This window comes from Archocentrus centrarchus, chromosome 19 (genome assembly GCF_007364275.1).
Source record: "Archocentrus centrarchus isolate MPI-CPG fArcCen1 chromosome 19, fArcCen1, whole genome shotgun sequence".
Lineage (NCBI taxonomy): Eukaryota > Metazoa > Chordata > Actinopteri > Cichliformes > Cichlidae > Archocentrus > Archocentrus centrarchus.
The window spans coordinates 29,160,864-29,181,604 of record NC_044364.1 but is presented as its reverse complement, the minus strand read 5'-3'; the positions used below and the strand labels follow the sequence as shown (position 1 = coordinate 29,181,604).

Sequence of the window (20,741 nt, the reverse complement as noted above, 5' to 3'; positions counted from 1 at the left end):
CATATTCATAAGTTGTTTCAGCTATTTAAGACAGTCAGCTGTACGGTGTGCGACTAACAAGAAGTATGTTATAAAATTAATGAATGTGGCCCTGAATGTTAAAGAAATGTCCCAGTTGTAAATTACAGCAGTTGTTTGTTTTGTTGGCGTATAACAAAGCTATTTATGATGCAGCTGTGCCACACATCATTTTTAATTGACGTTGCTTTAAAATGAGGATGTCTCACTTTGTTAGAGGCGTTCTGCCTCGACTCCTCTCTCTGCTGCGCTTTCTTCATCATCCTCCTTTCCTTCCTGGAAAGGAAAGGAAAGGAAAGGAAAGGAGGATGTACAAACTGGGAAGAGAAACAGGGGTTTTGGCTTCATGTGTTTTGTTGTCTCAGTGGTTTTCATTTCCTGTTTTATTTTGGTAATTAGCATTCCTTTTTTTTCTTCACCATCGTTATTGTCTGTTCCACCCTAATTGATTTTGTCTGTGTCTTTTTTCCACCTGTGTCTTACAGTCAGCCTGTGAAACAGTCTCATCTCTCTTTTATTTTTTTTGGAGGAGCCAGGAAATGAACCACCAACCTTCCACCTGGTAGATGCCTTGCTCTACCTCCTGAGCCACAGCTACCTCAAATAACCTTAACATTAATATCACCCACATCAGGACAGCAGAATCAATAGCAGTGCTGTTTTTTGCAGGTAGTTACCCAGAGCAGATGTTCTGTCTGCTAGCTAGTGATGACATGAAGAAGTGCAAGTTCAGTAAAAAACTAAATAAAACTGATTTTAAGATGTGGCTGAAACGGAAACTGGGCGAAGTATATGAGGCGTGGTGTATCAGAGGGGCATCAGTGCAGTTTTGCATGCATTTCAAATGCAGTGGAAGTCCGAATGTTCGAACCGTACATCTGAGATAATAACATCTGTTTTAATGGTCAGCAAGAGCGTCAACAAAGCCACAAACAACCAACAACTGTTGTCTCCAGAATTTAGTAGTGAACATTTTTTCCTCAGTTTTGGTCATTCTAAAGTTCATCCTAATTTATATATTAAAAAATGCCATTAAAGAAGTCTCGCCTTCCAGCCCCTTTAAATACCTAATATTTTTGGCTGGATCCACCCATAAAAACGCTGGCTTTTTGTCATTCAGGGTGTCTATTTACACGACAGCTGATTATGATTTAACAGGACATTTTAGTGAAGACCTCAAAGCTTGCATGATTTTTGACTCCTGGAGTGTAAGAGAGGAGCATCAGCGCTCCCAAACAGCAGGTGGTCGAGGAAGGTGGAAAGTGATGTGAAGAAAGAGGAGAGGTCCCTGTTTTCTTGTAGGCTACATCGAGGATGAATTTTAAAACGTTTTGGCACTGATGCTGTAATTAGTGTTTCTCACAGTGAGTCCAGTTCAGGTTTAGCATTAATTAAAATTCTGCTACCTGCTTTTTAAAGCCCAGCCGTGCACAAGCAGTTAATGACAGGACGTCAAGTTGGGACTTTGATTGCTCGCACGCTGTGTGTTTTCCCAGATATTCATTTATTCATCCATAAATAAATAATCTGAAACATATGGGCTGCTTTGAAAACTTTGAAGCATTTTTTGTTTGTTTTTACTTATTCTGCTCCATTTTCATAGGCTTATCTCTCATGAGTACAACAGTTTGCTTATTCTCAGTGCTTCATCAAAAACTGAACCTCTCGACCTTCATGCTGCTGTTGGTTTTATATTTATGTTTCTGAGCTTAGCTCGGGAAGATGTTATTGCTGACGCTGACGTGAATGCAGTGCGGCTTCAAAGAGAAGCAGAAGCTAAAGTTTCACATCCCTTCACAGATTGATTCGTGCTTAAGATTTAAATCCTTGACATGCTTCATAATCGATGAATTACCATTTGAGCTTCACGATTCAAATCAACTCAATCAATCAATCAACTTTATTTATAAAGCACTTTAAAATCAAATGCAGTTGGCCAAAGTGCTGTACAAATCTAAGCACAAACAAACAAAACACAGACATAAGATAAGGAAAGGATTAATAAATAAATAAATAAAACCACAGCTAAGAAAATAAACAAAGAAAACCAACAAACTGAGTTAAAAGCCAATAAGAAAAAATGTGTTTTAAGAGAGGACTTAAAAGCAGAGAGTGAGTCAGCCTGCCTGATGTGCAAAGGAAGATCGTTCCACAGTTTTGGGGCAGCAACTGAAAAAGCGCGGTCACCTCTGGACTTCCTCTTTGTCTTTGGAACAGCCAGCAGTGCCAGATCAGCTGACCTGAGTGAACGTGAAGGAACGTACAGGTGGAGCAGATCTGACAGATATGACGGGGCGAGGCCATGAAGACATTTAAAAACAAATAAAAGGATTTTAAAATCAATCCTAAAATGAACTGGGAGCCAATGAAGTGAGGCCAAGATCGGAGAAATGTGCTCACGTTTTTTGACCCCAACTAAAAGCCGTGCAGCAGCATTTTGGACCATCTGGAGCCGGGCAAGCAGTGTCTGACTGAGCCCAACATAAAGTGCATTGCAGTAGTCTAAGTGAGTCGTAATAAAAGCATGGATTAAAATCTCAAAATGATGCTGAGAAAGAAATGGTTTAACTTTGGCCAGTTGTCTTAGCTGATAAAAGCTGGACTTGACTACTGACTTAATTTGGGCATCAAGTTTGAGTTCACTGTCCAGCTTCACACCTAAGTTTGTTGCTGTCTTAGTAAGATGTTGAGTTAAGGGACCCAGGTCAATAGTCATTTTTGAAGTATCACTGGGCCCAAGCAGCAACACCTCTGTCTTTTTATCATTTAGGTGCAAAAAGTTAGTGGACAGCCACAGTCATGATGCTGGATTTCAATTAAAGTCATTTAGTTATTTAAGTTGTACTTCCTGTCTTTGCATCATTTCCTGCCTCACCTCTGACCCAGTGCCCACCTGAGTAAATATATGTGCCCTGTTTGTTTTGTTCCAGCCAGCTTGTTTCCTCTCTGGAGTCAAACTTTCCAGATTTTCCACAACTTTATATTTCACTTGTTTTATGGTTTCACCTCTTTCTTCTATATTTTTGTACATTTCCTCATATTTGGAGTTGATATCCTTCACCCTTGCCTAAATTGTTTGCCTCCTGGTTGACTTCCTTTATGAAATGAGTTTGCTGTTTATAGTGCTGTCCAAATGGATTGTAATTATTACTATATCATTTTCGTACTGCCCTCAGTGTAATGACTCTAAGGGGAAAGGACCCAAATGCATGGAGGCTGAGTAGAAGTCCAAAATCCATTTAAAAAAAATAATAACAGGTAACAAGCAAGACGTGGAGTAAACAACGGAGCAGAGGAGGGCTACAAGGAAAGCTTGATAAACGAGATGATGTGAGGGGTGCGCTACAAAGCTAAATGAATGACTTAGAGCCATGTTGAGCCTAAAGTCAGCAATTCTCTTTTTACCTGAATCACTGTGGTAACTTGGACTGAGCACATAACCTGGGTGGGAGCGGGTTATGTTCAGAGTTTCAGTTTAAAATAGTCTAGAAAGGAATGTTTTCACTGATTTTTGATTCACTGGATTGTATGTATATATGAACACTTTAATACTTGATTCTAATCTGCTGCTAAGTCTGTTTCACAGTGCTGGAAATGCAGCTATTAGAACACAGAACACACATCAAGAATACCTGTTCAATCAATAAAATTAATTTCACTTTGATCTGCCGACAAACTGATTTCCACATTTCCTTTATTAGGCTGTGGGAGGGGAACTATTATCATTTAGACTGAACTCTAATCTGCTACCATCACATTAGAAATAAACAGCACACTCAGTTTTAAAGTAAATATGTTAACTTGAATTAAAATGTTTATTTTACCTATTTATTATGCTAAATGACCAGATTCATGATTTTCTGCAGAATTACTCTCTTTGCAGCAGTGTTGCACTTTACTGTCATATTTTTATGTTCTTTATAGATTTTCATCATCATTTTATCATCATCTGATAATGTCTCTGACTGGAGTAGGCGGCACTCGTGGGGATCATTTTGTGCTGAAGAGTCGTATGATGTGTGAAACAGCCCTTTTTATGTGATTGAGTCTGAAGCAGAAAGCCCTGCTTAACAGAGAAAGTCGATGCCAGTGTCACACCGTTTTCTCTGACTGGGGTTTTAGACTTTGTCAACCCAGCAAAGAAAGCCTTATACTGTACTATATTATACTATACTACACTATCTCCTTCATAGTATAACCCCCTGGGAAGTTGCAGAGGGAAACTGGGAAGTGTATACAGACTGGACTCAGGTGCAGCCAATCAGCAAACAACTAACAAGGATGGAAAATTACAATAGGAAGTAAAACTGACAGCTAGAGACAAGAACCAAAGACTAGAAAATAAAACAGGAAATAACTTATCGGTATCCCACAGTTTCTCATGGAATATCAAGTGGATGGTCCCTACTCGGGGAGAATATATGCCATGCATTATGACATAAAAATAAGAGATGGAGGAGAACAGTGCATCACAACATAAATTGCCACAAAGTAGCAGTAGTAAAATGCACTCAGTATAATATGAATTTGGCATAAATAGTATCTATTTGATGTTGATATGTCAGGTTTTAACTGTGTGTGCCAGCAATGACACTGTGGTGCAGAGAAAATGACTAATAGTGTCCAAAAGTGTCAGCTTTTATTCATAGGGTCTCAGTCCTCCACATTAAACCTGTGGTGGACTGGCAGCCTGTCCAGGGCATAGGCTGCCTCTCATCCCATGAAAGCTGGGATAAGCTCCAGCCCCCTATGACCACTAAGTTGGATAAGTGGTTGAAAAGATGGATGGATGGATGGATGGATTGTGAGTGAATGATTATCTTTGTCTTAGTTTTTCCCCTTTTATTTTTGCAGTAGCAGCAACAAGAGCAGCAGCATTAGTTTGTTACTTTTTAATCATGCATACAGTGTATGGGTAGCCTGTTGTGTGCACAGGTTGAATCACTATCCACACTATTTTCACTGTCAGAGTTCATTGAAAAAATGCTTCAAGCTTTTGACCTTTTAGCATAAAAAGAGGGAGGTTGCATTGCTGAAGGTTTAAACACCCAGTACTGGTTTTCACGCACTGCCTGCTGCTGGTCTTTTCTCTGTTGCTTTGCTGAAAAAATAATATTTATGATTTTATTTCCATTAAAATATTCTTACGGACATCTATTGAGGATGTTTCTGTCTCCCTGTTTGTCATTATTCCAATGGCATTGCCTAATCAAGGTGCAAAATGCCCCAAAAACGTTTAAAAAAAGGAAAGAAAGAAAGAAAAAGAAAAGAATAACATGCCATGACACATGTTCATGTCATCTTTTCTTTCCGTTGCTGCACAATTTGGTCCCAAAGCTTATTAAACCACTGCAGGGAGCTCATGTTTGAGCATTTCTTGCTCACCCATAAACACCCACATTTTGTCTTCTCTTGATTCTCGCTGCATCCAAAGAAGTCATGTCTGGAAATCAGGTCTGGGCTCTTCCTCTCTCTTGTGGAGTTGTCAGAGCCGTCGAGTGCAATAGCTCAGTCTGAACTAGGCCACGGCAGCACATGCAGATGTCGAGCTGGTTCCTAGCGCAGCCCCCATGGCGGCCAGGCGCCACAGTGTTTGATGGCAGATAGTGACGGCTCTGGCAGTCGCCTCTGGCCTGACACCAATGACAACTTGCCATTTTTGAGTTGCCTAACCGGGTGTCCTCTTCTGCTTCTCACTTCCCAGCCAGACTGCTTCTACTTCCTCGCAATCATGACCTACTTTAAAAAGAAGAGGCGTGATGACATGACAACAAAAACAGAAATAGGTGTCAGGTTGACATTATTTAGCATTTTGTTGTGCTATATATCTCCAGTAAAGGTTGAGAATAAACTGCAGTGCACTCATCTAGGGTTAATTCCCCCCCTGGGGTTGGAGTCTCCACTATTATTGCCTTAAATGTACCTCGTGACAGCCCAGTGGCCCCGACTGTGCTTTGATTGACATGGACTGTAATCTGCCACTGCATCCCTTTAGCTCTTTCCACAGTAATAACCTGCTCTCATCTTTAGAAGAAGTGCTTATGTTGCTTTCAAGACTCTACAGATTCCCTTCTGTCAAAAGAATGAAATTTAAAGACTGGATTAATCTGTCTGCACTCCTTTTCATCTCTTCTTTCATTCGTTCTGTTCCATAAATTGAATAGTTATTATTGACCAAACTGCTCCTAAGGTTTCAGGTTTATATCTTAATTTGATTTACGTTTCCTTTTTTTGTGTGGGAGGCCAGTACAGGCCGAGGCTGTTGATGAACAGCAGATGTCCCCTAAAGCCACAAACAAAGAAAGATGAGACTCTCTAATACAGACAAACTAGAACAAAAGTCTTCTCCGTCTCTTTTTTCATCTTATCTAAATGAGGTGTGCTAAATTACTCTTTTAGGGAGAGAAACCTCCCACTGCTACTGAAATGCAATCACAGAAATGTGCTCCAGTATTCACACTCAGTTTGAATAGCAACATTCAGCTCCTGCTCACATATTCTTCATGTCTGCACAATCGTGTGTACAATAAGATTTGATTTATGTCGCGTATCATTAAACTCATTGTGTCATTTGAAGCACAGATTTACTGGCTTGGGTTTGGGTTTATCTCTGTATTGATGAATAAATCCATTCATTCCTCCACGTTCTCCACTGTCTGCAGACTGACTGGGGAGGCCAGAGGACCTTGCAGAGGAAGTGGACCTCGTTCCTCAAGGCCAGAATGGTGTGTTCGGTCCCAGAGTACGAGCTGCACCTCAATATCCTGCGCGACGTGTTTGTCCTGCAGGAGCGAGACGCGCGCAGCAGCATTTTTTATGGTGTCTTTGGTCTGGAATGGTAAGAGCTGATTTTGGCTTGTTTATGATCAATTAACACGTATTTTCTCTTTGCAGCTGTATTAAATTTAACTAGAAACCAGTGAGTTAGATCATAAACTCATGTACAGAAGCTTTCATTTATGGATGGCAAAAAAAAACAAAAACATTTTTGACATCCATAAATGAAAATCTGGGTTTTAATCTCAAAATGTTGACTCAAACCTCAAACTTCAGTTTTCAGGTGTGTTTCCTGTTGCACCTGGCCAACAGCACATGTCTGAAAAGTGAAACCAAACGTGGGAGTCCCTTAAACCTGCAATCTTTCTAATGGTCATCCAGGGCCAGCTCCTCTAAGAAGTCTTATTGTAGAGTCATCAGTGAGAAAATGTCCCTTCTTCTCTGTTTGTTTATGGCCTCAATAGACTGTTTATGGGCTTGGCTGCTCTATTTCAATATTTCATGCAACAACGTGTTTTATTGGTGCATTATGGTCCCATTGATGATAAAGGAGGGTATGTTTCAGGGCCTGGATAGTTTGTGATTGATAAGTCACTATCATCTGACTGTCTCCAGTTGCTCAGTCAGATGTATCCTTACTTGTTGGTTTAAAACCAGCATGTAGATCCCAGTGTGTGGTATCATTGTGGCTTTATATGCATTCAGTGGTTAGAACAATTAAGTTACTCCAGTGTTTGTCAGCCAAACCAGACTCTTGTTCAGAAGTTATTGACCAAAGAACAGTTTTCTCAGTGATGCAGGGCTTTGGTTTTCATGTTTTAATGAGGCACTGCAGTTAAAATGTGATCGATTATAAACTTATAATTAAAAGTTTTAATAATCACTCAAATGGGAGAAAATGGTGAGCTTTAAACGTCCTTTGTTTACTCCTTCAGGAGATCCAGTCCAGTGTGCTGAAGCCTTAAAAATGAGTTTAAATGTAATGGAATATAATGCAGTGTGTGTGGGAGGAGAGCCCATGAATTTATGTGCATTTCTCTAAACTCAGGTGCCGTTTACACGAAGCCGTTTTCACTGGAAACGGTGTCGTTTTGATGCGTTTCAGCCTTTCGTTTACACGATGGCATTTCAGAAACGATCCGCGTTTACACGAGGACATGTGAAACGATGAAAACGATGTAGTTCTCATGCCAGGCCACAAGTTGGCGTTGGTTTTCTCTTTGCAAAGTTTGTTTATGCAAGACGCGCATGCGTGGAGTGACAGTAGGTAGTGCGGCAAACTGTTCATTACTTACAAAACGGCCAATGTGAGAGGTTTTGTGTGGACCGATGATGAGGTTGGATCACTGCTGCACACAACGCTGAATTACAAAACGGTAAAAACACAAGAAAAGCATAAGAAGCACTCGTGAATCCGCGAGTACTGTTTATCAGTTTGCGCGTGCGCGAAAAACTGTGGCCGTCGCAACCATAGTGCGCATGTGCGAGTCGAGCGTTTTCAAATCACCCCGGTTTCAAGTGTTTACACGAAAACGCAAGCCGGTGCGTTTCTGAAACGCTCCACTCTGGACCCTGTTTCTGAAACACATCGTTTTCACTCTGTTGTCATGTAAACAGAAGGCCGAAACGCATCAAAACGACACCGTTTCAAAATGAAAACGGTCTCGTGTAAACGGCACCTCAGTCAAGTAGTTTTAAAGGGGAATGTGCAGCATGTGAAAACAGAATATAACTGCAGTCAAACACAGACTGTTTGCACAGTTCCTTCTTCAGATGGCCTGATTATGCACACTCACATTTGTTTTACTTTGTTTCTGAGATACTTAGTAAGGTTTGAAATAAAAAGGTTTTAGTGGACAGCCTGCCAGCCTCTAAGCAATACACTCATTTACTATTTAAACAGTGAGCAGAAAGGGAACAGATGTGAGCGTATCAGACTCGGGACTCTGCCAGTACGTCCACCTGTACTTGGATAGAAATACTTTGCATGGCTAAAACTATGTGGACCCAACAGTGACCATTGTTCTGCCTCCACTCCTCTGTGAATGTTCCCTTAAGGTGTTGGAGCCGAGCTGCAGGGATTAGCTCCTAATCAGACACAAGAGATGTAGTGAAGTCCAGGACTGATGTTGTGTGATAAAGTCTGACTCACAGCTTTGGGATGTTGAGTTCATCCCAAAGCTGTTGAACGGGGCTGTCGGGGCTCTGTGCAGACCAGCCAAGTTCTTCCATACCAAGAGGGGAAACTCTTTCTTTATGGACCTGCCCACAGCAAAATTGGCAGTGGAAGTCCAAAATTGTATTATGTTGCATCAACATGTAAAAAAAAAAAAGGGAGAAACAAAGATGTGATATTCAGCTGGAAGTAAACGTGATGTTAATTCCTCTTTTGAGAGATCACAAGATCCGTTTTATTCAGATGATGAATGAAATGTAAGAAAAACTGCTGGCGGTTTGTGCCTCTCTGTTTTGGGTATTTGCTGCTTTTCTCTGCTTTATGTCATTGCATATTAAATATAGTTGGATTTTACACTGGCTGTAAAAATCCAGCCATTTCATGACATCTCTTGATGTCTGAGTCTGCATTCTGAGATTGTAAAGATTAGATGATTGATTGTAAAAATAATCAGCAGATTAGCTGATCATGAGAAATAAGTCATTATTTCAGACCCTAGGTGAGTTCTTATCTAAAGAGAGGCAGCCAAGCTGCAGTCAGAGCTGATGTGTGTGTGTGAGGATGCTGACTGCCAATGGAAAATGCAATGTGATCCGAGTGTGTGTTTATGCTGATATGCAGAGTCATGCTGCATAAAACTGTCCCAGGGGTGTTTAGATTCTGATGGAGAGGATAGCATTGCAATGAGACGTTAATGTTTTCCATTTCTCTGCTGCTCCTTTCCTTTTTCCACTGCACACTTTTGTCGCCTCACTGCAACAGCTTTCTTTCTCTTTCTTTCTTTCTTTCTTTCTTTCTTTCTTTCTTTCTTTCTTTCTTTCTTTCTTTCTTTCTTTCTTTCTTTCTTTCTCTCTTTCTTTCTTTCTTTCTTCCTACCTTCCTTCCTTCCTTCCTTTCTTCCTTCCTTCCGCATGTATGAGTACTAGTCATCCCCACGCATCAGTCTGAGATGTGTAAGAATGAGTAAACCCCTGAGGTGACTTCGTGGCAGGTTTGAAGGCAGATTCTGGTCTCGGTTCATTCTCATTTTTCTCACTTTAGTGCTTTTGAAAACTGATGGCTACACAATGGCTTTCAGAATGTGAGAGACATTTTCCACCCATTACTAATCCCACCTTTAGGGCTTCACATTAAGAGTTACCTGGTTTTGCAACTATCAACTGCTGTTGGCCAGGATCTTTTTTTCACAGGTGCAGCACCAAAACCACAGACAGGTTGTTTCATTTATGACTCAGTGGGTATTTTTGCACTGTAGTCTGGTGCAGAAAACAAATCTCTCTGGAATGGATGATGAGGGAAGCTCCAAGAGATAAAGGGGTAAAATTACACACCTGTCAGTGACGTCACTCCTACATGCCCAAGTGAAAAGAAAAAACCACCATGATACTCACAGTTTTCAGAGAACAGAGAGCCAGCTGCTTAACCTTTCACCTGTCACTGAGGCCTGATGATCTGTGATGTGTCTGAAATTCAATCCAGCAGCTTCCTCTCTTTTTCCCAACTTTGAATCATTAATCCTGAGTGTGTCCCCTGGAAATGTCTTTGGGGTGTGGGGATTGTCTTTCAGGAAGAATATCAAAGCATCTGCTGTCTGCCAGTATGCCTTCTCAGATGTACAGAAAGTTTTTGAAGGGCCCTACATGGAGGTGCAGGACTCAAAATGGAGGGAGTACACAGGAAAAGTCCCAGAGCCAAGACCTGGATCTGTAAGAGTTAATGCATTGGCTTTCTCTCCACTATCATAAGAGATTGTTATTTTCTATAGTTTTATTCATTTTTTCTGTCTTGATCTCCAGTGTATAACAGATCTGCACAGATCCCAGAACATCAACTCATCTCGAGACCTCCCAGACAACGTCCTCACTTTTGCCAGAAGGCACCCGCTGATGGCCAAACAGGTGCACCCAATAGGTGTGCGCCCGCTCATGTTCAAAAGAAGTGTCAACTATGTCAAGATAGCAGTGCACAAGGAGCCGGCACTCGACGGAAGCATTTACACTGTTCTGTTTTTGGGAACTGGTGAGTTTCAAAAAATAAATCCAATTAAACGACCAAAAACAAACAAACATGTCCGCCGTAGAATTACGTTAGAGTTCCATAACAGTGTGCAGCCATGCTAGCAGCTCTGTTAGGGGGGACTTTGGTGCAGCAGTGCTTCCAGCAAGACGCTAACTTCTGCATGCTACCTTTCTAACATGCATGGCTGTCTGCTACAGAGACTGTATTTAGAAGATGGATACAGCCAGTCTGGCATCACCCCTTGGTCTGTCAGCTGCTGGTTTGTGGCCTCAGGTTTGGAATTTTTAAATCAGAGTGACGTATGAATCTCAAAAAAAAAAGGAGGATTCAGAACTGGATGTTTTAAATCTCCTGGATTTCCACCAGAAAGGCTGGCGTAGATGCAGCATTGCTGAGGAGTTACACTGTGTTGTGTAACAGTTTAACTAAATAACACAACATGGGCGTGGGACTTTGAACAAATAATCAAACATGATTTTGGTCAATTTTGAGAGCATTAATAATAAGGTAGCCACACTTTAAATCATGCACAGCCTTATTGTCTAAAGAGGGCCATAATTTACCAAATAAGCATCATTCTCTTTTAGAAAGACTCAGAACTAGTAATCAAGACTATAAAGCAATCAGGAAAGTGTTTACTGAGCTCATAAATCAAGTGAAAAGTAGGTTTATTCTCTCATAGACGTCTATAATCTGAATTTGTTTTATAATCGGTGGCGTCTCCCCCTGCTGGGCAGTAGAATAACTTGGCACTATATGAATTTCAGACCCAGTGGCTACATCAGTCTTTCATATACAGCCATCATTTATCATGTTCACATCTCAGTTCAGCCTGACTCGGTTCTCTCTGTTCTCGCAGATGATGGCTGGCTGCACAGAGCTGTGGACATTGATGGAGAAATGCATATCATAGAAGAGCTGCAGATGTTTGATGAACCACAGCCCATAGACAGCATGGTCATATCCTCAGCTCTGGTAGGTTTAAATGGATCTACAGCCATACTGTAGGTTAACAGAATATTATTAGGATTTATATGTAGATGAAAATGGGCAACCTTTGAATATAAATCCCTGATGAAACTCTTCTGTTGTGCTCCCATTAGAGAAAAGATGATTAAAGAATGAATACACCACTAATATGAGGAAATATAGTCTAAATATGCAGCTCATTTATCGTTCCTGTTACAGAGGAGCATCTATGTCGGGTCCCACTCTGGAGTCGTGCAGGTACCGATGTCGGTCTGCAAGAGGTACACTTCCTGCTACGACTGTGTTTTCGCCAGAGACCCCTTCTGCGGCTGGGACGGGCGAGTGTGTGTGGAAATATCTTCACGTGCACAGAAGTAAGGGAACACACACCTCAAAAAAAGGAACATTTCCAGTAAGGAGACAGACTCGCAGTGTTTCACTGACACACATGCATAATTACATAATGCATGCGGGAAAGGGGGGTTATAGAGATCTGGCAGAAAACAAACAAGATACATTTGCTTTGCTGTAGCATAGATCTTCAATCTATACTTCTCCACAGCTCCACCTGCTCCCTCTGTAATATAGCCTCCTTTATTTCCTCCCTATATTGTCTTTTCTGTTAACTTTATATCCAAACTCTTTGCATTAGCTGAAAAATTGAGCATAAAATGTACTTTTTATTTAGAGATTTTTTCCTAAATCCTTGATATAACTATTAATTAATGCGGTGAACTGCTCAGAATAACCGATGGCACGTTAATTTAATTTAACATATTTTCATTAGGTCCTCTGGAAAATTTACTGGAGATTAAGGAGAGGTGATTAAGATGATTAAATTCTGTGGTGTACATTTTTGCATTACATGACCTTTTTTGGCTGATGTTTATTTCTTCCTTTTGGGCCAAATAATACCAGAGCAGAGTTAATTATTTATACAGCTTCTGTATCCCTCCAACAAATTTTCTATGAAAGCGGGTCTAAGACAATGTAGCTGACCTGGATTTTTCTCATCAGCGCTGTTCAGCTCAGCAGGAGCTTCGCCCGTAATGGGAAGGTTTGAATTTCAAGTACACACAAAAAAACTCATTTGGCTGTGATTTCAGCCTTTATGTGTAGCGTAGCTCTGCATGTAAGAACTGAAACACAATCAGGGTGGATGTGAGTGAAACTCGTTCCTCTGTGAGTAACATTTTGGGTTACATATCTCCATCTGAAAGATTTACAAGACATTTTATCAGGAAAGCAGAGAACTGGTACAACATAATGTTAAAACTTAATATAAATATTTTTTTATATGAATATTAAAAAATATTAATGTACACACACCAGAAACTTTATTGGGTGCACCTTGTTAGAACCATTTGGACCTCCTTTGGCCTTCAGAACAGCCTTAATTCTTCATGGCATAAATTCAACAAGGCGCTGGAAACAATCCTCAGAGATTTTAATCCATAGTGAGATGACATCATCACACAGCTGCATGTCTCCCATTCCACCACATCCCAAAGGTACTCTGTGACTGTGGAGGCCGTTTGAGCGCAGTGAACTCTTTGTCATGTTCAAGAAACCAGTTTGATGATTTGATTTTGTGACATGGTGCTGCTGGAAGCAGCCATCAGCACTGTGAGCATAAAGGGATGGACATGGTAAGCAACAATAATCAGGTACAGTTGGTGCCTGAACCGTTCCTACCAGGCAGCATGGGTCTATGCTTTCATGCTACCATCTGAATGTTGCAGCAGAAACTGAGATCAGACCAGACAATGTCTTTCCAATCTTGTCCAATTTCAGTGAGCCAGTGGGAATTCTAGCCTGTTTCCTGTTCTTAGCTGATAGGAGTGGCACCCAGTGTATGTAGCCTGTCTGCCTCAAGGTTTAACATGTGGTGCATTCAGAGATGCTCTTCTGCATAACTTGGTTATAATGGGGTTATCTGAGTTACTGTTCCCAGAGAGCTGCAGCTAACTGGATAGTTTCTCTTCTTCAGACCATTCTCTGTAAACCCTAGCAGTGGCTGTGTGGGAAAATCCCAGTAGATCAGCAGTTTCTGAAACACTCAGACTAGCCAGTCCAGCATCAACTTCCAAGCCACATTCAAAGTCACTTAAATCAACTTCTTCTCCGTTCTGATGCTCAGTTTGGGCTTCAGCAGGTCGTCTTGCCCGTGCCTGCATGCCTAAATGCACTGAGTGGCTGCCTGAGCTAATCATTATGTTCTGTTTAACAGTATTACCTGACTAACAAACTGCCCAGGTGTACCCTAACCTTTGCCCAGCATCACGTGTAACAGGGTCCAGGATATGCAGGTCTGTGGAAACACTCATAACAAATGCAAAGTTCCTGGATTTTATAATTCCAGTGGGAAAAATACTGCATACAATACATGACAGTAGACAGGCATGCTTGTGTTCACTCTCTGCACTGAGGACTGTTTGTGCCTCTCTTCATTAACTCTGCATGAGTGAGTAGCAGACATCTTAATCTCTATTACTGCAGCAGACACTTCAGCCCCCCCTGTGGATTTCCTTTATACTTTGGGGGTTGTGTCACATTCAGAGAAAACAGCAAAGAGATTTGGATGCTCATACTTACATCTGAATGCTTAGGAGTTTACAATATCAGCCTTATTTCTTTAAAAAAACCACACACATTGTGTTATACTAACCCATCTAAAAGGGAGACTTACTGGTGTTGGAGAGGAGGGATGGTGATTGTTTTCCCCGTTACTAATCCACACTGAGTTGGGTAAAAAAGCATTTAGGTGTACTTCTGTTCCTGCTGGGAGCTCAAAGTAAAATCTGACACTGAAAATGTTGGTTTCTGTTGTAAAATCAGGCCTTTGCTGCAGAAATGTCTGACTTTATTCAGGCTGGGGTTTTTTTTTTGCCAAAATCTTGATTGTAGGAATCTTCTTAATGATTTTGCAATCACATTTCTGTTTCACAGGTTTGTGGCATTTTCTGTACCTCGCTGTTATTTCTGCTTATCTTAGCAGGGGCGCTCTCAGAAAGAGCATTTTCATCTAATGCTTATCTCCTGGTTTAATGAAAGTTAAATGCAAATTTTTCTTAATTACTATTACAGGTCAAACCTAACCCAGGATATCTTGAGAGGGGTCAGGGGGTGCAAGGAGAATTCAGGAAATGGTATGTGTTGCGTTGCATGCTCACATGCACTTCACTTCTACACTGTAAATCCATTATGCCGCAGCATCTTCGTTCATTTTTAGAAAGGTTAGCACTTACCTTACCATCCGTCCCTCTTGATAAGCTTTTCTGACTTTCCCACGCACACAGATTATGGGGTTAAAAAGTCCAACTTCTTCTTTCTCTGCCAGAAAACTAAAGCTTTTAGTATCTATTAAAGGATTTCATTAGGTGCATGTTCCTTACCCATCCCCCAGGTCCCAGCTTACACATTTTAATCAGTTCCTCTCTTGCTGGAGGTCAGACAGACCTGCTGGCTGCACTGCAGGGCTAGCTGCATTTAAAGAGGCTTATGAAATGTGATAGAAAGTGATGCTGAAGTTCCATAGGTTGCTAACCTTCACTTTTAAATCGCAACCTTGGTGACCCTACATCTTGTATATTCATTGCTTTGTCTTGCTGCGTTTGTGTCACGCTGTTCCTCACATTCTTCATCCATTAGTCTTCCTCTGTTTTCCTTACTTCACTCTTCTTTTGAGCTCCATCTCATGTCTCTTGTCCTCTCTTTGTTTCTCAGTGGTCCATCGGAGGCGTTCTGTGATGTCAGGTGATGACGTGCTACTTCAGTGTGAATTACGCTCCAACCTGGCAACTCCACGCTGGACGCTAAACGGCAAGGAGCTCCAGGGATACGACCTCAACTCGGGCTATCGGATCGGCACAGATGGGCTCCTGATAATCGGGGCTCGCACCAAGCAGAGCGGCATTTACCGCTGCTTTGCTCTCGAGAACTCAGTCTCAGTCCTGGTTTATCTTTACACGGTGAGGGTTCACACAGATCCCTACTTCCCTGTGGAGCCCACAGCCACAACTAACCCCACTACAATTTCCAGCCCGACTGTTTTTTCCACCGGCAGCCCCACTGAGCAACCCTTGCCCTCACCTCCCGCCCCGCTTCCTTCAAGACCTGAGTTTCAGACTTACAGGCACATGGAGGCCGTGTACATCTCTCTGGTGGCGGTTCTCGGAGGGCTTTGCTTAGTGCTGACTGTGGTCCTTCTTTATGTAAGCTTCTGCACCAGGCGGGCCTCTCAGGACCGGAAGTTCTCCCAGCAAGGTCTGCAAGTCTTAGGAGCCTCTGAGAGAAAGCGGAGCTCCCATTTTGAACTTAAAACCATCTCCAGCCACTGCAATGGCCGTCAGGGTCGTCGGTCCATCTCAGTGCCGACCTTCGGGGACATGGGCGATGGCTTCCTCCAGATAGTCCCAGGTGAAGGCCAGATGTCTCCAGCTAAAACACCTCCCCCAGCACCTCCTCTTCCTATGCCACCCCCACTTCCCAACATGGACTACGCCAACGGGCTCTCGGCCACTCTGCCCAGTGTGCTGAGGAAGATGAACGGAAACAGCTACGTGCTGCTGAGGCAGGCCGACCCTGAAGGCATGTCACCACTCTACCACTCGTTCACAGAGGAGCTCAACAGGATCCTGGAGAAGAGGAAACACACACAGCTGGACTTGCAACCTGATGAGAGCTCCATCTAGGACACCCATTTATGCTTCATCCCACTGTTATTTATTTTTACCCCAACGGTGACCCCGTAGTTGTGGGGAGAACTGACTGTTTTATGAAGTGCTGCTCTTATTTGCCCAGAGTACCTGCAGGTCACGTCCATACTTGATCAGAAATATGCAGCTGGTGTGTCGCCCACGACAAACGGCCCAGGATTTCACTAACCAGAGACTGCCAAATGAAACGTGGAGCTGTGTAAAATTTGGCCAAAGAGAGCACTGATGCATTGCAAGTTACTATGAGTAAAGACCTTAATGATGCTACCTAAAGTGCAGACCTTCTAAACGACGGTGGTCAGATGACCAAAAAAAGGCAATGCTGCAATATAGGACATGGATGCAAAAAATAAATTGGGCCAGGAGGTGGTCAAGCATTTGAGAGACTGTGGAGAGGTTCAAGACGTTTTAGTGCCATGTAATATTAGGCCCGTTGAGCTTAAAGTGATACTTCATCTAAAGCAAGGCTAAGCATTAGGCTAGTTTGTGTAAATTGTGTAAAAACATGACCTACGTAGAGCAACACCTAATGGGTCCACAACCTGCCAACCCAGCCATACCTGCGTGGACCGGCATCATCACGAGCTCTGGAATGAACCCTTCTGTGAGGATGAGGATGAGGATGAGGATGAGAGGATGATGGTAAAAGAAGCTTTTTTCAGGTGGCTTTTTTTTTCTTTTTAGAAATCCTGAGAAAAAAGTTTTGATAGGGAAGATTACAAAACAGCAAGTCAAACAATTCATGCTTTTAGGATGACCATTATGGCTTAATTACGGAAGCATCCGTGGCTCCTCCCATCCTTTTCTATAAAATGTACTAACTTACCAAACTAGAGGACTAACAAAAGACTTGTGAGGAGGGAGTGTAAAGTTTTGCAACTGCCCAGAAAAGTAAAAAAATACTACAAGAGATTTAAATTTGCAGACTCGCTCCTTCGGGATGATCTCGTTGCAGCACTTCCAGCACAGCTGTTACTTTTAGGTTGCTGCCTGGAAGCGCCCCAGATGTGCACAACAAGATGACCTTGAAGGAGAGATTGGCCAAATTAAATCAGGTATGATTTTAGATTTATAGTGACTGAGATGAGGAGTATGAACAAACCTCATCTTTTTAAACTAGCTTGAAAGAAAGGAAGCAGAGTATTAATCCATATTTTCACAAGATGAATACTGAGCATATAGAGGAATGAGTGGAACCAAGGTTATGCTGCAGGAATGGTGTTCGAGTGTTTCGCACCACTTTTCTACGATGCATATGAATTGCAGAGCTGTAACTAATGATTATTTTCCTTTGTTTTCACTGCAAGTAAAAAATAACCATCATGATTTCTCATTTTAGGATCTGAATGTTTGACTTTTTTGCTTGTTATGTTCTCTGTTAAGCAGTCAACTACAATCATTGTAACAACTAAATGTTGGAGTATCACTTTAAGAATCCAGCTTTAATGCAGCACATGAGAGCACAGAAGACAAATCATACATTTCACTGTATTTATTTAAACCACTTTTCCCTTCATTTTTCTCATGTAAATAGCAATAAATATATGCCACTGTTGCAACTGTTAGTAGCAATGTGCTGTGCCAGTGCCAATGGAAAAACCTATAGCAGCCTTGGGACTATTTTCTTCCCTAAAGTCTTTCTATTTTTAGCCTTTCTGTGGGAAAAGAGATAAAACTTTATAAAGTAAACGTGTAGTCTGGTCAGCGTGGGGTCAGATTGATCACAGACTGCTTCAGGACTCCGGGCGTCAAACGGGAGCCACAAACTGATGAAATCCTGTAAAGACAATTCTCAGATTTGAGGTTTCATATTTATACACCTGAGCATACTGTTTGTCTCATCTGGAGGCCTGTTGTTTGAATAACATTGGAAGTTTTATTTTCTCTCAAGACATTAGGCCACAGTTTCATGTGAGCCGTTACAAACACAGGTAAAAAAACCACTGGATTTCTTCAGCAAAGATTAAAAAAAAAAGAAGGTCTAATCATTTTTGCTCTTAAATCAACGCTGAGAGCCGGGCGCACATTTGTCCTCTGCTGTGCTAAAGCTGCTTGTGGCAAGCTGCCAAATCCAAGTGGAGGAAACCTTCACACATGCAGCCCACAAAAGCATCCTCAGTGTTTACCTGACATCAGTGCAATGCCAAAACAACAAGAACAGCTCATACTGCATTTCCTCACAAAGGTGAACAGTGCTATGATTAAATGCTACGTGTACAACTTACGGCGAAGTGACTGAAATGAATCTCTGAGCACTTTGTAAACGTGTGACAGCCGGTGGTAAATAAAGACCCGTCTTTGCTGCAAAGTGTTGAATCAGCTCTCCCAGCTTCAGCAGAGGCAGTGGCCCTCTCTGGTGGCTTCGCACTGTTTATCTGTCAGACAGCAAGAGCAGTGTTTGGCTCACCTCCGCGACGAGAGGACAGCAGCTTCTTGTCTGTTTGCATGGCTCGCTGTCATCTCTGCAGGTAGATCCAGCCACAAAACATTTGACCTGCGTGTCCTGGTTAGCCATGCAGGAAACAGATGGCAATACAAGCAGACAGGAGATGTTTTGCACTTGCAGGGTTTCTCGTGTCCCTTGTAAGGCTCACTGAACCTTTTTTGTACTGAGGATAATCTAGTCCAGGCACTGCACTCTGCAAATAGAGGTAGAAGGAATTCTGTGTGACTAAAGGCCCATATGAATTCAATCCGATCAAAGTGCTTAAGTGGTTGCAGGCTTGCATATCAAGTTGTACCTTTAAAACTGCTGATTTCTTTGCTAATCCATGTGTATACAGCTAGTGCAGCACCGTGATGATCACTGAGGATAAACTCTCCATCAGTGTGCTCCCAGTGTTCCCTAATAGGTGCAGGGGATTTGGGGAAGTAACAGTAGAAGTGTCTGAGTGAAGCAGACAGTGAGGCAGAATCAGGAAGAAAATATTTTTTTCATTAATTAAACTCAGAAAGATGGCCGCTGCTATCAGCACATAAAAGTAAGAGCAATGCAGCAAATTTCAGTCGCTGGTCACAAAAAAGGGAAATTAGTCTAATAGCTGGCAAACACTCTACACGTGCTTCTCCAAAGAGCTTGTGTAAATCTCCACAAACTCACACACTGCAAATACAGATGCTCTAAGAGACGCCCCCCCCCCCCCCCCCCCCCAAATACTCCCAGGCCTAATTGCTGAGTGGAGTGAGCCGCAAAGGGTGGAGTATACAACAGGAGAGAGAGCAACACACACACACACACACACACACACACACACACACACACACACACACACAAGTGTGTTTTTCTATCTTTGTGGGGAATTTCCATTGACTTCCATTCATTTCTACAGCCTAAACCTTACCTTTACCCTTTTCCTAACCCTAACCATCACATACCTAACCCTAACCCTAACCTAAACTCAATTCATACCTTAGCCCTAACTCTGACCCCTGACCCAAAAACAGGGTTTCCCCTTGTGGGGACAAGGTTCCAGTCCCCACAAGGAGCAATTGGTCCCCACAACGTAGTATATGTCAGGAAAATTGTCCCCACAAGGTATTATAAACATACGCACACACACACACACACACACACACACACACACACACACACACACACACACACACACACACACACACACACACACACACACACAGAGGAAAGCCTCAGTAGGCCACACCTTTTATTACAGTTCATAGCATCATTTTGTGACAGCACACATTTCAGACATCCAAAATGGGCACAGAGATCTTTTGACATAATCAGGTCACATTTGAGTTCATTCATTTTTAAGCATACTAAAATTTTAACTTCACTTCTGCATGTTTACTGCTTTTATTAAAAAAAAAAAGGTCATCTTGTTTTATGCCAGGCCTTGATCTGACTTTTCTGTACTTTAGTGTTGGACTTAAAGGCTTTACTCTTCACTAAACACTGAATCTAAACTGTTTGCCAATGTGTTTGTTTGGCTGTACATTAAATGTTGATTCAGTAATTCTTTCTAGTCATGGCACAAGCCCCATATCCATAAATGGTACATGGACAAATTTTGAGGTAACAGTGATGTGCTCCTATGTATTTCAAA

The 20,741-nt window shown here is 42.0% G+C and overlaps 1 protein-coding gene across 1 annotated transcript in view; it reads left to right on the top strand.

The window, feature by feature from the left end:
* Positions 1–19,224, top strand: part of sema4gb (sema domain, immunoglobulin domain (Ig), transmembrane domain (TM) and short cytoplasmic domain, (semaphorin) 4Gb) — a 56,449-nt gene extending 37,225 nt beyond the window's left edge. The window contains exons 9-15 of the mRNA XM_030754981.1: positions 6,681–6,856; positions 10,539–10,677; positions 10,768–10,990; positions 11,850–11,965; positions 12,179–12,333; positions 15,047–15,108; positions 15,686–19,224. Coding sequence (XP_030610841.1) covers positions 6,681–6,856; positions 10,539–10,677; positions 10,768–10,990; positions 11,850–11,965; positions 12,179–12,333; positions 15,047–15,108; positions 15,686–16,653 — 1,839 coding nt within the window. The 3' untranslated portion in view covers positions 16,654–19,224. The remainder of the gene's footprint in view (positions 1–6,680; positions 6,857–10,538; positions 10,678–10,767; positions 10,991–11,849; positions 11,966–12,178; positions 12,334–15,046; positions 15,109–15,685) is intronic.
* Positions 19,225–20,741: the final 1,517 nt, after the last annotated feature.